We start from the raw sequence: 17,447 nt of genomic DNA, 5'->3' as shown, positions 1-17,447 counted from the left end.
GGTGTTTCTATTGATCGATGTTGTTTGGGATGTTGTCTGGGATATCTCTGCAAGCTTCACCTTTGGAGTTTTTATCAAGAAGGCAATACCTCCTCCAGAACTAGTGAGTCTATCTTTCCTGATGACCGTATACCCCTTGATTTTTAAGTTTAACCTTGGGTTCAGTTTAGTTTCCTGTAAGCAGGCAACATGAACATTCTGAGAATAAAGAATGGAGGCTAGATATTGGAGATATGGGCAGTGAATGTACTAATCGTGGGGCTTTCAGTTTTGAATTGGATGTAGGCCGATAGGAAAATGTATGTTCTCATCATGGAAAGATTAAGCTTCCATTATGAATTTTCCATTATTCCATTCCATTGAACGAATGGCGGTTGGAATTTAAAAATATTGCTAACTGGAATTGACGACCATCGTTTGCAGTATCAGACAATACTGGGGTTTGGAGAGCAAAAGTGAACAAGGGGAGAAGCCCCCTAGTATTAAAAATTTAAAAATGATGTATCATATTAATGAAGTAAAAAAAACTGTCCTTGCTTATAAATTTAAAATTGCTCTTCTACAAAATACATTTTAATACCAATTTTACCTGAAAATAATAGTGAAGCTTATATTTAACTGAATCTTTAAGGTGTTTTAATACAAATTCAAATTGATTTTGACGTAATTTTTAATATAACTTATCAGCACAAATCTTGTTTAAAAAGATCGTGTCAAATAGTGAATTTTAAAGAAAATTCCTATAAAAATTCTAAAAGAATTGCCATGATTTTTATTATTTAATGTGTAGAAAATTGAAGGCAATCTACGGAAAGTAGTAGTTTAAATAATAAATAAAACTTTAGGCTTATTTAATTAATAAATATTATGGATATTATCCTTAGCTGCATTGATTCTCTGTCAAGTTATATGATTGTTGTTTCCAGCAGATATATTACCATTCACATCATGGACATACTGTCTTGCACAGTGCAAAGAATCATTTATTAAAGTTTGTCTATCTCATCAAGAACTCGATAACTTAAAATCACAAAGATCTAGTTAGAAAAAAAAATTGGTTTTTAGTTTTATTAGCAAAATTATCAAATTTTGAATCAAATTAGTTAGTCAATTGACAGTCTTTCGGTATATCTATTTGTTTCTATATGAACTTGATAACAATGTGCAGGAATTGTAATGCGCAATTTTAACATCTGAACATTTGATCTGTATCAAACTTTGTGTCAAATCCAACAGACAACTGATAATCCATCGGCTTATGTATTTGCATACATATGGAAAACAAATAAATAAAACAAGCTAAATGATGGAACTTTGATAAGCTGTTTTAGCATCAGTGTTTAATTTGTGCCAAATTTTGGATCAAAAGGCTAAAGAGAAATGTGCATTCGATTGCCTTTCAAAAAAAGTTCCAAAATATACATTGATTCTTTTTACTACAAACTTAAATGTCACAATATTCTTGAAATATGCAAGTAATTTCAGATGAGAATTTTTCTTCTTTTTTCAAAATATAAATGTAATACTAGATGTTTTAAATTATTTTGATGACTTTATAAGGATTATAAGATCAGATTATTGGGTGAATTTTTGTCAGATAAATTCCACTACACTAGATTTTTAACCATCTTCAATAAACTGATCTGAAATATTATTGAAACTACCAACCATTATCTTTAACTAAATTTGAATGTGACAGCAGAAAATGTTCCCTAAAAGCTGCAATAGCGAGCTGTAAACGGCGGCTTTTGAAATTCGAAAAACTCGTTTCTGCTTTTAATGTTATCACTTGAAAGCTTCATTTATATGATTTCTTTTCTATATCAGTAGAGTGTTATCTTCGGTTTCATTCAAAATCAAAGCCTTTTCAGAAAAACAATCGATGCTGTAGAGGAAGAAAAGCTCTCTGATCTGTTTGACAAAGGTAAGTGCATATTGTCAAAATATATTCTCTGATAAATAGCTTTGTTCTGATATAGAATTATTCAATAGCAATTAATTTTAAAAATAATATTAAAAATTAATATTAAAGGCCGTTATTAGTTTAATCGTAATTTTTCATGTTTTATCTTATATATGTTGAAGACGTGTGTAAGTAAAAAGTACCTGCTAAGAAGATTAGAAAATTAAATATGATTAATATTTTATTTATGTCAAGGAGTTTTATTTTTAGATATTTAACTAAAATATTAATAATTTTTTTCATAATTGAAACAGGTCTCATAGTTTCACTAGAAGAGGAAATGAATTGCTCTTAATTGGTTGGCTTATTAAAATTTTTTATCCACTCAGACATTAAATTTTTTTATGGCATTAAAGTAGATATTTTTGTAGACATTAATTTTTTTATATAGCCGTTTACTTTAATTGGATACTAAAAATTTTTTATACAGTAAGGATATTATTAGTTCAGTCAAATAAAGAATAAATATATTCAAACTCATAAGGAATTTCCCTTCAGCCACCAAATTTGCTACAAAGATATTTTAGAAACGAGTATGTGCATTTCGAGGTGATTTTTCTTTTGAGATTTTAAATAATCGCAAAAGAGATTTTCTGGGGGGGGGGGAGGGTTCTGATAATAACTTCCAAAAAATTATTGTACAAAAATTATTTTTACATTCTTTTTAAAAATAAAAAATAAATGCTTTTAATAATGCACATTTTGCTGCGAAATTTTTTTCTGAATTCCTGACCATTGAAAAAAAATTGCATAATTTTCAGTTATGCTAATATTGGAATTCAAACCAATATTGACCAATATATAAAAACATTGGAATTCAATCCATTTTAATTCATCAAATAACTGATCGCGATATTTTGTCCTACTGTTGAAAGTAATGACAAAAAATTTTGTTTATTTCATTCAACCGGTGTTTCTTGAGAAATAAGAAAATGAAGTTACACTACCATAAGAAACACAGCATATAATTACAAATAGATGACCCAAGAAATTACGTTTTCAATACATACAACTATGATTACCTGGAACTTTAATTTCATATAATGCAGAACAGTAAAAAATTATTAAAGTAGTACAACTTTCCTGTCTCTCATAATTTGGAGCTAAAATCTTGGTTAAAGGAATTGCAAATAATAAGCGGTCAGTATTCACGGGCAACCAGCAGGCCATCAAATACAATTAGGCTAAAATGTAGGTAATTCTAATGAGTCATGTCTTAAAACAAAATTAATCGAAACAAGATTAGATACATCAAGTTTTCTAAATATTTATACAGAGTTTTTCATTTAATACATTGGGAAAGATACATTTAGATTGTAATTTTCTCACGAATTCTATGAAATGCTTATATTTGAAATTTTTCACCAATATTTTCACTATACAATAGCAAAAATATTCATAGGAAACCAGAAGGCCATCAAAGGCAGTTAGGTTGAAATGTAGGTAATTCTAAAGAGACATTTCTTCAAATAAAAGCATCAAAATTAATCGAAACAAAATTGGATTCATCAAGCTTTCTAAAGTATAGTACGATTCGTGCATTTTTAGATAATACTGTGATAATTAAAAAAATTCACCTTAAATTGCATAAATGAGTTTGAATGCATATTTTTGAGAAATAATAATTAATTTATAAAAATTTAAATGTCATATCGTTTATGTCTTTTTTTAAAGTAAAAGCACTTCATTAGAGGAATAATTTGCAAGGAGCTCATGATCTTTAGCATTTATTCGTCTTAAAAGCAGACAGAAAAAACACTATCATATAAGAAAAGAAATTCTGCATTTTATGTTAGGATAATCATTGTATTTATTTTTATTAATATATGCTCAAACATTTCATTTGTTGATAATATATTTATCTAATAAAGGATAGATGGTTTATTTTACAGATGTTTCTTTGAGACGAAATCTTTGTGCACTTGCTGTAGAAACAACTGCAACAATGGAAGCCTCAGAAACCGAGTAAGAAATACTTCCAATTTATTAATTTATCTAATTTGCATTGAAAGAAATTGTCGATAGATATAAGCGTAAAAATCAGTGAGGGTAATTGGGAACTAGAAGTAATTGGAAACAGTAGCTAACAGTATGCATATGCGAAGTCTTAACGAATTCCAAAACACGTGACTTCTTTAAAGCACTCTAAAGGAAGACGATAAATGCTTTCCAGCTTTTATTAAGAAAAAATTTCTAACTTTTGTTTATTTTAGTTACAACAATGTACAAAATCGTGAAATCAAAACTTTTAAAGATTAATAAGATTTTTAATTATTCATTCCTTACATCAGATATTTGCAAAATAAATTTCTAAGTATACATTTTTTGAACTATAAGATATAATGGTTAAGAGAAACAGGACAGAGGTCTCAATTTCTTTAACAGTTGTCATCTAGGGGAAAGAGAAACAAACTCTTAATATATATTTTTATATTTATTTTTACTATACCTTTCTTTGTATTTCGAAAAAAAAAATATTGAATGATAAGAAGTTCTGTCCAGGAATATGGTAGTGTCCTGTCTGCTAAGAATGTGTATTATTTTATGCCCAATTAACAACTGACATTTTAAAAGAATCTGCCATGTGAGTTATAAATACACGCACACACACATATCAATATATGTATATCATTATTTTTTAAATATGGAGATTATTTATTAATATTGATTTGAAGACATTTGACAATAAATACAGAAAAAACAAACAAGGAAACCCATATGAGAGAATAGGAAAACACACACACACACACACACACACACACACACACACACACACACACACACACACACACACACACACACACACACACACACACAAAGTGGTATAAGGAAAGGAAAAAGGAATCTGAAAATCATAATTTTAACTCTTTTTAATGAGTAATGGATGTTGTAGAAATGGAGAAAGAATCCTCTCGAATAATTGATTTTTCAACGAATATGCACATTTTTATTGAAGGTACCGAATTCAGTAACTTATATTTTTTCGTTTAAGGGCTTGATGGAGTTGATGACGGTTACCTGATACTGAAGGGTTTAAAGAGCAACAGTTTTACTAAATAAAAGTAGTTTGGGTAGTTAGTTATAGCTTACGATTGCCGAGAATTAGATGAAAGTTATAGTATCATATTCTGTTGCTGAGTAGATTTTTTTCAGGCAGTGTAAATGTCATAAAAATTAGTGGAATTGGAGATTGAATGTTCTAATTGAAAAAGAAACCGTATTTTCTAGTAATAAATTGAAATGCTAACTTTTTTTTATTTTAATGCAAATTTTTAAATCTTTCACGTTACTTTCTCGGGTCTGATATTGTCCAATCATTTCTGTTTTTATAAATGTTTATTTTGAAACTACTCCCAACAAAACTGGAGATAGAATGACTATAAGTTAGTCCAAATTGAAGATTTAAATAATTATGATGGTTTATATACTATATTCATAAAATATTGCATATGATAAAATGTTTTTTATTGAAAAAATAGTAAAGAAGTACTTAGGGGTACTCGGGTGCAAGCTCAAAATAAATTATAAGGCCTTAAGTAGTAGTTTTTGTTTATCATCACAAATATATTATCTACAATTTAGTTGGTTACTGTGATAAGAAGCAAAAATGCGTCTTCCCAATTACCCCATACTTTCTGGGGTAATTCAAAACTTATCATGTTATTATGAATACTGTTGATAATGGATCATTATAAATTAATTTAGGAAAAGGTCATTGTTTAATGAACCTTCCAAAACATTATTATGCATTCAAATAAATTAAAGATTTATTCTCCATCTCTTAAGAATATTCCAAATAGTAGAAAATGATAATTTTTGCAACATTCTTTCCCAATTACTATAATTGATACTACAGCTGATAGTAAATTTAAAAAAAGTAAAATGAAGATTATATTCTATTTTTAAGAAGTATTTAAAATTTAAGACATATATTTACAGTTTACCTTCATTAAGTGATCAAGAAATTCGAGATCTTTGCTTTGAGTATATTCAAGATTACTACTGTTACGGATCCAAATTTATTAGCGATATGATTCTTACCGATATCAAGACGGAATTCATTTATCATGTAAGCATTTTCTAATTATTTAATAAAACTAGCAACTTTAATTTATCTTTTATAATTTGATAAATATGATTAAAATTTTGATCAGATAATTAAAATTGATCATATTATGATAGTAAATTTCTTTTTTAATATTAAGTATAGGTTGGAGTCATTTACAGAGAAGAGGGAAAGTTCTGATGCGGCATATCCATACTATGGTATTTGCTGTTTCATTATTTTGCAGTTGTAAAAGCTTTTTTTTAAATGCTTCTTCAAGTTCAAATAATTTTTATTATTGAGAAAGAAAATGTATTTCTGAGTGACATCGAAGCGCTTCAAAATGCAAGTGATTGTATATGAAATGATCAAATTTTAATATTTACATTATAAACTATTAAATATAGCATAAATAGTGATACATGAAAGTAAAGAAAAGATTTGTTTTTTAACATCACTCAGCAGGTGGTAATTATGGAATATGGTAATCTGGACATGATGGAAACAGGGTTAATACCAGAGGAGTGTGGATTTTATTTTACAGCATGTTGGGACTAACTCATCCCATTGAGGTTTCAATGTTCGTAGTTTTCTTAACCAGTTAACTGTTTCGACCTCTTCAGGGAATTCGTATCTAAACTGTGTAGCAAAAATTTAGCGATGGCGAGTATACTTAGAAATTATAAATACATTCGTCCCTAAAAATAAATGTAAAATTACGTGAAATGCTAACATTAATTATTTTCCATTAATTACTAAAAACTAAACTATAAATTTCTATGATAAAAAGTTTCAGGACAGAGATATATATAAAAATGCTAGAAAGAAATGTTATTATGTTATTCTAAGATATTTTAAAATTAAAATTGAATTTACTTCTTTTCTTTCAGTTTTGATAAGAAGTATTTCATTAAAATGGATCGACATAAAGAAAAAAAAACATAAAACATTGAAAAAGTTGCCGAATATTAATAAAAATAAGATTAATTTAATCATTCCATATCAGCTTATGACACAAAAAAGATACCATATAATTTTAACGGTGTCATATTATTTTTATCAAATTATGTAAAATCATAACTGAGCAATTAGTGATAGAGCAATCTGAGTGATCAACTATGCATCAAAATAATGATATTATTTGGCGACGAAAATTGGCGAAGCGCCTGTTATTCGGAAACTTTTCACGATATACAAAAAGTTTCACGCCTTTATTTCGTTCATTTTGATTGGATAATCTTATGAATGATTTCTGATACTTTCAACAGCATTAACAACCCGTTTGCGATAATTTCTATTTATAATCAAAACTTCTCGATTTAAACTCATTTTTCGACATCATAATCTTCGAAAAATTAGCGTTGTCTCAGATTTTCCGTGTAATCAATCCGAACGTGCGAACTGTTGCCAAATGACGATTAGCAAATTCTGATTTTGCGTTCGCATAAATGCTTTATAAATAGATATGAAATTCGGCATGTGATTTGGTATCAAATACTAGTTCTAATGTATCGAAGAAAATGTATCTAAAATACAGATTTGATTTGCTGATACTTTTGTATTTACTACATTCCAGTTATTCATCTCTGAAAATTCCATTTTAATAAGCCCTATCCTAATTATTTTTAATTCAACAGCTTACAGTTACTTTTATCTTTTTCTTACTGTTTTCCACTTATATCCTAGATTCACCTTTAAGCCGTGAAAATATTGTTTAAACGTAAATAAACCTTATGAGAATTTCACCAGATGATTCAACAATAATAATAATAACATCAAAGGAATTCAAATTAGGAATCAAATAAAAGGAATTCAAATTAGGAATCAAATCAAAGGAATTCAAATTAGGAATCAAATCAAAGGAATTCAAATTAGTCCTCATGATGCAGTTGCCTATGTCCTACCCTCCTTGAACGAAGTGAAAATGTAAAAACAAAGTTAGCATAAATAAAAATGACACACACCAGAACTGCATTCATATGCAAAAAATGCTTATCACAATGTTTGTATATGAATATGCAAATGCTTCTGTAACTATTTAAAGAAATAATTGTCTAACAATATAATTATAACAATTCAATAATTTAATTTAATGGAGATATAATATAATAATTTACTTTAACAGACAGGGTATCAAATAAAGCATTTCTGTATTGGCATGCATGAAAAAAATTTTGGACAATCTTTCGAAACTTTATGTAAAAATATTATTGCTATGAATTCGAATATGAAATAACAACATAATTTTTTCATTTAACAATTACTCTCTTTTGTAATAAGCAAAGAAAAGACACAAATATATTCATTCTTGGAAACGTATATAAATTGTGTAAATTAGTATTTCCTACTAATATTCCTATGAAATAATCTGGCACAACATCGAAATTTAGCTCATTGTTTTTTATGTGTGTGAGGAAAAACTTTCAATCAAATTGCTTCGAGAGATTAGAGAAAAATACTCTCCCCATTTAACGGGAAAAAAATGACCTTTATTATATCAGAACTAGAAGATATGCTGTCTAGACGGGCTATTATTCTGTTAACTATATAACTATATATCGGGTTGATTGTCATGGATTAACTAATAAAAGTTGCAGTAGAAACTTTCAAGCGCCTTAACAATGTGCTTAAAAAATGAAAAAAAATGTAGTACTCATTAGATGCAAGTTAAGTTATAACGTTAGAAGTTACAATTCCACGCCACTGAATTTTTTTCTACTCGGAATGTTTACCAACACTCAAAGCAAAACTAATTACTAAAATCGGCTTAAAACAAACAGATTTCTTTTTAAAAATATAATGCCGAGTAAAAAAAATGACGGAAGAAAATATTAGAAATAATCTTCAATTTGGTCCGTGAAGAGAGGACGCAAAGAATTAGTGTATATATATATATATATATATATATATATATATATATATATATATATATATAAAATAATACAAATTGTAGACCTCTGCTTCTTTGCTTCTTAGTCCTTGCTATTTATTAATGCTTTATTCGCACACCGATAAATACTCCATATTAGTTGCTATACTCCAAAACATAATGGGATTACACATTCCAATGACGCAGATTAAAAGAGTGCATATATTATTAAATTTATCCAATGTTACAGATAGCGGTGGACGATTATATATACTGAATATTCTTTTAGGTCAGCCAGTAGATGGAGCTGAAAACGGCAGGGCTCCAGGATTGTGGGATATTCCTATAGGTGCTCCGAAATGGTTCACTGAGGAAAAGAGAAGCGCTGAAATTCCTCATACCTCGTATGTGAAAACATGCGGAAGATGTAATGGGACCAAGAAAGTGACCTGCCCAAGATGCATTGGAACTGGAATGGTAAATAATCAGTTAATCTTTTACACCCAGGGCATTATAAAACAAGTCGTCACTTGTATTTTAATATAATCTCTACTTAGAGCAGAAAGTCATCAAATAAAAACTTCAAGTTTTAAAAGAAAGATTTCCAGAAGATCTAAATAGGTTATAGAAACATGTTTTCTAAAACATTCAAATTAAAACAATTGAAAATTTATTAAACTACTTATTGCCTTTGGTGACCAGCTGTTCATTCATCATATATATGTAATTAAAATAAGCCGCCTTTGGCGACCAGTGGTTCCTGAGGATTAAGGATAGTTAAAATTTTCAATGAAATATTTCATTAAATTGGTCTTTTAATAACTTCTTCCGCAAAATATTTTTGTTTCAAATTTTTATGGTACTATAACTTATACTATTACAGGAGCTTTACGCCTTTATGTTCATTATATTAAGTTTCTCTGTACTGTTTTTTTGGTAAGGTCCTATAAAATCTGAACTTAAAATTGAAAGGGAAATACATGAATTTCAGTTAATACGAAAAAAGCTACAAACCCGACATTTTTTGTTAAAATAATATGAGTATAGAATTCGGAATAGGTTAGCATTGAAATCTTATGTGCAGTACAAAATATTTTTTTTATATAATTTATGCAGTATCTTGGAAAATATTTTATAAAATCTTCAATTTATTTTTATAGGCAAAATGTCCTACTTGTTCTGGTAAGGGTAAAGATAGTGAAGACAATTTTTGTACAGAGTGCCGTGGTAAGGGGAAAATCAGGTTTGTATTGTTCTCTTTCCTCTAAAGATGACTTATAGCAAACCTTTAAAAGCATGCCGCCTGAAAAGTCTTGAATGCACTTAAGAAATTGGTTTGAATGAAATATTTCGAATGGATTACAATATTTCTTTAATACCAAAAAAAGCATGATGATCTAGAACATAGTTTGTGCATTTCTTTGGTAAACGTATAATATTTTTGAAAATCAATAACAAAAAGTTTTAAATTTTAAAGTATCAATACACGTAATTGTGCATTTAACTACATTTTCTTAGATTTAAGGATTTTTACTAAAATGATATCAAACGAGCCTGTAGAGTCTGATTCATTCTGGGATAATATTGGAACAAAATTGGAAATAGTGCTAAGTATTAATTGGAATTAATTTATAATTTAAAATACAACTGTGTAAGTATTTCAATATTGGGTAACAAAAAGAACTGTATGTAATTTTCCTCATATATTTTTTTTGTCTTATTATTATTCTGATTTTTTTAGTCTATCTTTCTGCTTAAATATTGATCACAAATTATTTTACGTTGCATTATAAAAGAAACTCTTGGAACTAACAGTTCCTTTAAATCCCAGAGTTTCTTTGGATTTATTTTAATTAATCTCCTTTTTTCACATTCATTATTTCCTTCTTCTTTTCTAGAGTTGTAAATTATTCCATAGTAATTTTAAAGCAGGTAATACTATCAAGTGGGATATTTAATAAGTGTTTTGTTTCAAAGCAAGTACACATGAATAACCAAATTAATACTTATCTAAACGTGTGACTCTAATTTTTCTATTCGTTTATGCGTTTCTTAATTCTGCAGTGTATTATTAATCATCCATTAAAGCAAGAAGCTAGTTTTCTTAATGTGCTTGATCAACTTTTTGAAATCTATACAATTAACAAGAAATCATCAAGTTTATTAAAGACAACTAATATTCATTATTAAAAATTATTATTTTAATAATTTGCATATTTTAATCTATTATTATTATTATAAAAATATATTAAAATATCTATTTATAATAATAACATTAATTTGTTTAAATTGAAATTATAAATAAAAATTTTATAATAGATAAAATATTAATTTTTTTCCTGTTTCTCTACTTTACATGCGGGAAAAATCTCAAAAACTTTATTTCTCAGCGCGATAACTCAACAAAGCTCATTTCACAGCTACCTTCTCCAATTTACCAATTTGTAGTTACCTAGATAAATCATCGATAGTGGCATGCCCTCTGATATCTCCATTTTCTAAAAAAATCCAGAAAATACTATTTCGCTGTAGAATCACTATGAGAAAAATCAGTAGGGCCCTACTGTGATTGGGACTGGTGAATCACGATATTATGCCCTTTCTCGGTCCACAGCCATTTCGCAAATTTTTTTCTTAAATACATCATCTAAGATCAGCTGCATTTTTTTACTCCATTTTTTCGATATATCGAAAAATAAAATCTTGACAGTCTTGACAACCGGACTGATTTTGCCAACTCCATTAGGCAATTTTGTCAACTAGCATTCATAATTAAATAATCATCTACTTGAAATTTATTATGCAAGTATAATGTAAAATCGCACTTAAATACAACTTTGAGATATTTTAAATCTAATTATTTTAGAAAAATGTATATTAAAGTGGTTTATTAAGAATTCAGATTGATATTTATTTTGTATTTTTCAGCTGCTGGTTATGCAGCAAAACAGGTTCGGTCTCGTGCAAAACTTGCAGCGGCACTGGAAAACTGAAGCACCAAAAGCAATTAGACGTGACATGGTAAGAAAAGAATATATCGATTGATTTCCCTTTCAATTGCTTGCAACTGAAGATTTTGGTTGAAATAAAGTGAAATACTTTAAAGTGCACCTTTACTTCACCGGATATAGCAGCACTGAAAAGTCGCCAAAATCAAAAATCAAATCAACTGATAAATAGACAATATTGTGCAAGAGGTTACTTTAAGAACTTTGTTTGCTTTCTTATTTTTGATTACCACACTAGTAACTGAGGTTGTTGAAAACTGCAAGAATTTTGTGGCATAATATGAATTTTTGAAAGTTGAAAAGTATTGCTGTTTTTCATACTTTTATTTAGTAAATTTTTAGAATAGTCTAAACTTTCTGTTAAAAGTAATTTAATCAGATCTTTACTCAGCAACAAAATGATATATAGTATAAAAAATTTGGCTTAAGCATTCAAGATGGCAAGTCTAAATTTGTAAAGAAATATTTAAATAAAGCTAATGTCAAAAAATTGAATCATAATCTTTAAAATTTTGTGATAATTCAGAAAAATATATTTTATTTAAAAATGCAGAATTATAGCTATTCCTAAATTTTGTTACACGTCACATTATTGCTATAATCTTCATTTAAAAATATACCATAATAAAGCATTTCCTGTTAATATTTCGTAGCGTATTCAAAATGATTACAAATGATCTGATTTTGAATATCTCATATTTAATTTTTAGGAGAATCCATCCTGAAGACTTTTTTACGAATACATATGCTTTGCCAAAACTGTACCTCCTTGAAGCTGAAGGAAAAGAAATTCTTAGGCAAGAGGGACAAACAGTAAGTAAAATACTTCCGATAACTGTTGTATAGTTATTTACCGTCTGTTTCAAGAATCCGAGATTATTATTATTGAAATAAGTGGAAAGCTGAGATGCAATGATTACCATATGCGCGTTTCCAGAATTCTCTGTGTGAGTCTCATCTTCGTCTAGTAAAGTACTTTTTCTTTCAATTCTTTTTTCCGTTAATCATTTTGCCCATAATATTCTATTTTAATTTGAAATTTTTATATTTATTTTTCATTTGTCTAGTTTAATTTTGGGGATTATTCGTGGATGTTAGGATACAGTCGCCAGCAATAAATAAATATAATAAATAAAAATTAATTAAAAATAAAACTTTGTAAAAATTAATAATAAATAATTAACTTTGTTATTTATTAACGTATTTTCACAAATTTGGGGTCGATGGAAATGATTTGAGGAGAATAGGTTTGGTTGAGATGCACAAACTGATTAACTGGGTTAATTAACTATAGAATTTTGGGAAGATGCGGTGATTGGGAAGAATCTACGCCAATTTTGTGAAGATGCGGTCATTTTTTTGTTGATGGCTGTACTTAATTCCGCCGATAATTGGGTTCTTTCTACCTTATTATTAATAAAACTCCTTGTAGGTGCGCATGTAAAAATATATATGTCCCACATTAAACAATTTGATCGAATTCAGCCGGATTTTTCATACTAATTATTTATGATAAGAAAAAAATATTATCAACTTTTCAATGTTCAAAAACAATTACCAAAAATTCACATTTTATCCAAAGTAACTTTGGGCAAAATTATCCCAGAAGAAATATATTTTTAAACCTCCTTTAAATTCACAATTTTGTTTTTTCAATGAAAGAAAAATAAATTATTTTGTTTGGATTGCGGATTTAAAATATGCCTCTATTCAAAATATTTTGACGGTCGCTTAGAACCCTTTCTCTCTGCAAATAATAATGATAATAATAATTTGTAACACGAAATATTTGACTTTAACTTTTTTTAAGTGAATTACAATTATCATTGTTTTTAATGATTATGAATGAAAAATCAAAAGCCTATTAAATTATTTGCAAACCAATTTAATAAAGTTGTATATTTGTTCATTTTCACTTATTCTTGCACGAACATGTCATTCTGTAAAAATGCTGCACAGTTTTAAAAAGAAAATTCCATCCTCCATCTATCCAGGAATATAGGAAATTTCATATTTTATCTAGGACTGTAGAAATAGTTGAAATAATAAGTGACTACAGAATCATATGAAGGAAAATATTTACTTATAATTTGGTTAATTGAAATGCTCTCAAAATTTTATTTCATAACACAAGCATTTGGAAAAATTCCATTTTGAAGGAATTTCTACAAATAACTAAATTTGTATTATATTTTCAGGTTCAGCCAATCAATTTTGAACAGAACGCTGTCTTAAATGAAGGGTCAGTAGCATTAATAGCAAAACACAACTCATCCTTTTCAGATGAAAAAATCCTAGCCCAGGTAATGATCAATTTTGAATTTTATTAATATCGTTAATGTAGTTTCATGCTTTCATGCTAGTGCACAAATAATCTATTACTTTAATAGATTAGATAGAATAATAAGTTTCTCTTATTATCATGATTAGAAAGACAGTTTCATTTTTAACTCAATATACACTTATTTGTTAAGATTAGAAATTATATATTACAAGGAGAAAGAAAGCTTTGTATAGGTTGCAGACAATCCATGAAACGCAGGCATTCTATTGAATATCTAATTAATTTACAGAATGCTGAGAATTTTCTGGAAAAATATGAAATATGAGAATCATTGCTTTCTCTATGCATTTTATATAATATCTTGGTATTCTATAGAATAGAAAATGCGATTTAGGGAAAATATGAGAAAAAGTTAGGATTAAGCTCTTATTAAGAAGACTTGCAACTTTTCAAATATATAAAAGTTGTTTTTTAAAAAATAATGACATACTGTCATTAAAAAACTTTTAATAAAAATAGTAAAGAAAAATTAAAGTTTTTTTTAAAAAAAATTATGGCTTTTTTTTAGATATAAATTTTGCTTTTTAAGAAACGAAAGCAAAATTTTGATATAAAAATTAAAATAAAATTAACTATCTTTTGTAACATGAGTAGGGTTTGACGGTTTTTCAAACCCGGTTTTAAAAAACCGGTTTTTTAAGTAAATTTGTCACATTTGAAAACCGGTTTATAAAGTAAGAAAACCGGTTTTCTGAAACACCTGGATATTCCAATTTTTCAAAAAAAAAAAAAAAAATATTGGTTGGAACTGATTTGTCTAGCAGCTGGGGGCTTAAAGTGACCAGATGCGAATTTATCATCAAGTGTAGGTGTATTTGAATTTCTGTTAAATGAACTAAAAAAATTGAACACTGAAATAAGTTTCAAATTATTATATGCTTCAGAAGAACGAATTCAAGAAAGTAGAATTAGCGACTCTTTTGCTGTATTCGCACACTTCTAGTTCAGCGGAGAAATCTAGTATACTTTCTTTAGTTTCAAAAACCGAAATTATTAAGTTATCTGGAAAGATATTGTCTAGAATACTTCTAATTTCTTATGTGGAAACCAATTCTGATGAAGAGCAAATCTTAGAAATTATTCGTCAGAGTAATGCTTTTTTAAAAGAACCTTGGAAAAATCAATTCATAAGTTTCTTGAAGACCCTGAAGAAAAACGTGCAAATCCAAAGACACTGAAAGCTGAATTTTCATTATTGGAAGCAACGAATAAAAGAACAAAAATCTTAAATTTGTTATTTGATGCCATGAAAACTATAACACGAGCTCAGTAGTTAATGAACGAGTATTTTCAATTTCAGGCAATATTGTGTCCAAAATTAGACTTAGCTTTAAAATTTAGTCACCGTCAGTCGACATTTTATGTTTAAAATCCTATTTTCTTAGGAGAAATTAAAATTAGTGAAAACAATACAAATATTATTCAAAATTTTTGTTTAAGTTTTCGTTATTTTGTGTAAATAATATGTATATGTAATCTTTAATTTCATTGATTAATTTAATTTCATTTCATTGAATTTGACATTGATTTCGTTTTTTGTTATTTTATATAACTTAGAGAAAATATTTTTCCATATTCTATTTTTTTGACAAAAATTCGAAAACCGGCTAAAACCGGTTTTTCAAAAAGTCGGTTTTTGTATAAACCCTAAACATGAGAGATTTTAATTAGGTTTCGAACTATTCTACATTACTTTTTCCACCCAAAAAGCTTTCATATTTGATGCTTTGCATTTGACGAGTCTACACGGGGTTAATCAACTACAAGTGACTAGAGAAGAATTTTGTAGTCAGAAATATTTTCAATTAAAATCAAGTTCTTAAGGTTTATAGTGAATTATGATATCCCAAAATAATTATTTTTAAATTTCTACAAACGTTCCAAAATAGTAGTCGCAATCAGTTCAAAATAAATTTGTACATGAATTTCAGATTTTGACTGTTTGTCATTTTATAGAATGTCTAGGAAATGTGTGAAATGTTAATTTTTCATACATTGCCGGCCAATTTTTTATATTCTATAAAATGTTTAAATAACTGAAGAATATGTTAAGAAAAAATTAATATTTTTATATAATATAATTTTTTGAACTTTGAAACTTGTGCAGGAATATTTTCAGAAGTTATCCGAAAAAAAAAAAAAAAAAACTCCAAACATTTGCTTAGTTTTTAATTAATTAAAATTCTCATTAAAATTCTTAAAAAATCACTTATAGATGCGCTTAAAATTCTTAAAAAATCACTTATAGATTTCCACCCCCAAATGATTCTAAATTCGAAAGTTCTAGATGAAATGTCTGTATGCACGCATACATTCTCATTTATTACGTTCTTATTCGAAATTTAAAAATGAAATAAAAATATTGCTGTAGTCAAAAAATCCGAACTCGAGACTTTTTATTTTTTATTAATTAACTTTGATGATTAATGATTTTGTCTTTAATGATTTTAATGATTTTTATAAATCTATTGAATATGTTTCCTACAAAATTTTTATTATTGTTTTCAACTATTTCAGAGGCATTATCTTCGTAAAATTCCCCTTACAAAGGTGATGTATGCCTGGAGTGCGAAGAGGGGAGAATTTTATATCTATGGCTTTCAAAATAAGGTCTATTTTGAACACTATCCTCAACAATGTTGCTGCGTTCCTTGTTGACATTCTATTACGAGCAATGAAATTACTTGATTAAATCTCCATCCACTAATTTGAAGATAATCTCCAGCTGAATGTTATTTTATTATTTAACTGAAAATAGGTTTATTGTAATTTTGAATCGCAGTCATTTTTTTAAAAAAATGCGCATTAACATCAGTTTTCTTGCAAATAATAAGCTGATGTGTAACTCTCTTAATCTTAAGAAATGAAAATCGCATCTTAATTATACGCTTAAACGCTGTCTCATTATGACTTTTTAAATTAATGCAACTTACTGTCTAATTAATACAATATATCCAAACCTATAAAATTCTTTACAATATATGTTACTATATAATTCGAATTCATATTTATGTAATCACTATACAGATATATTCTTTTAAAAAGTGATATATTTCCTTTTTTTAAAAAATTCATGTTTTTAAAGGTAAATAAAGCAATAAATAAATTGGAATACAATTTTTACAATATTGCTATCAAACAGTCTCCTTTAATTTGTATTTCATGTGTTAATATTAGTTTTCTTAATAAATTTATTAAAATTTTCTTAATAAATTTAT

General features: G+C 27.5%; 1 protein-coding gene across 1 annotated transcript; it reads left to right on the top strand.

Moving 5' to 3' along the window:
- The first annotated feature begins 1,879 nt into the window (after window positions 1-1,879).
- LOC129969707 (protein SSUH2 homolog) lies at window positions 1,880-17,320 on the top strand. The gene is made up of 10 exons (XM_056084403.1): window positions 1,880-1,924; window positions 3,856-3,928; window positions 5,903-6,032; window positions 6,169-6,229; window positions 9,167-9,354; window positions 10,038-10,120; window positions 11,806-11,898; window positions 12,596-12,698; window positions 14,084-14,188; window positions 16,747-17,320. The coding sequence occupies exons 2-10, from the start codon at window positions 3,909-3,911 to the stop codon at window positions 16,885-16,887; spliced, it is 924 nt and encodes a 307-aa protein (XP_055940378.1). The 5' UTR covers window positions 1,880-1,924; window positions 3,856-3,908; the 3' UTR covers window positions 16,888-17,320.
- The last annotated feature ends 127 nt before the right edge of the window (window positions 17,321-17,447 follow it).

Source organism: Argiope bruennichi, chromosome 1 (genome assembly GCF_947563725.1).
Source record: "Argiope bruennichi chromosome 1, qqArgBrue1.1, whole genome shotgun sequence".
Classification (NCBI taxonomy): domain Eukaryota; kingdom Metazoa; phylum Arthropoda; class Arachnida; order Araneae; family Araneidae; genus Argiope; species Argiope bruennichi.
This window is presented reverse-complemented; position numbering and strand designations above follow the sequence as displayed.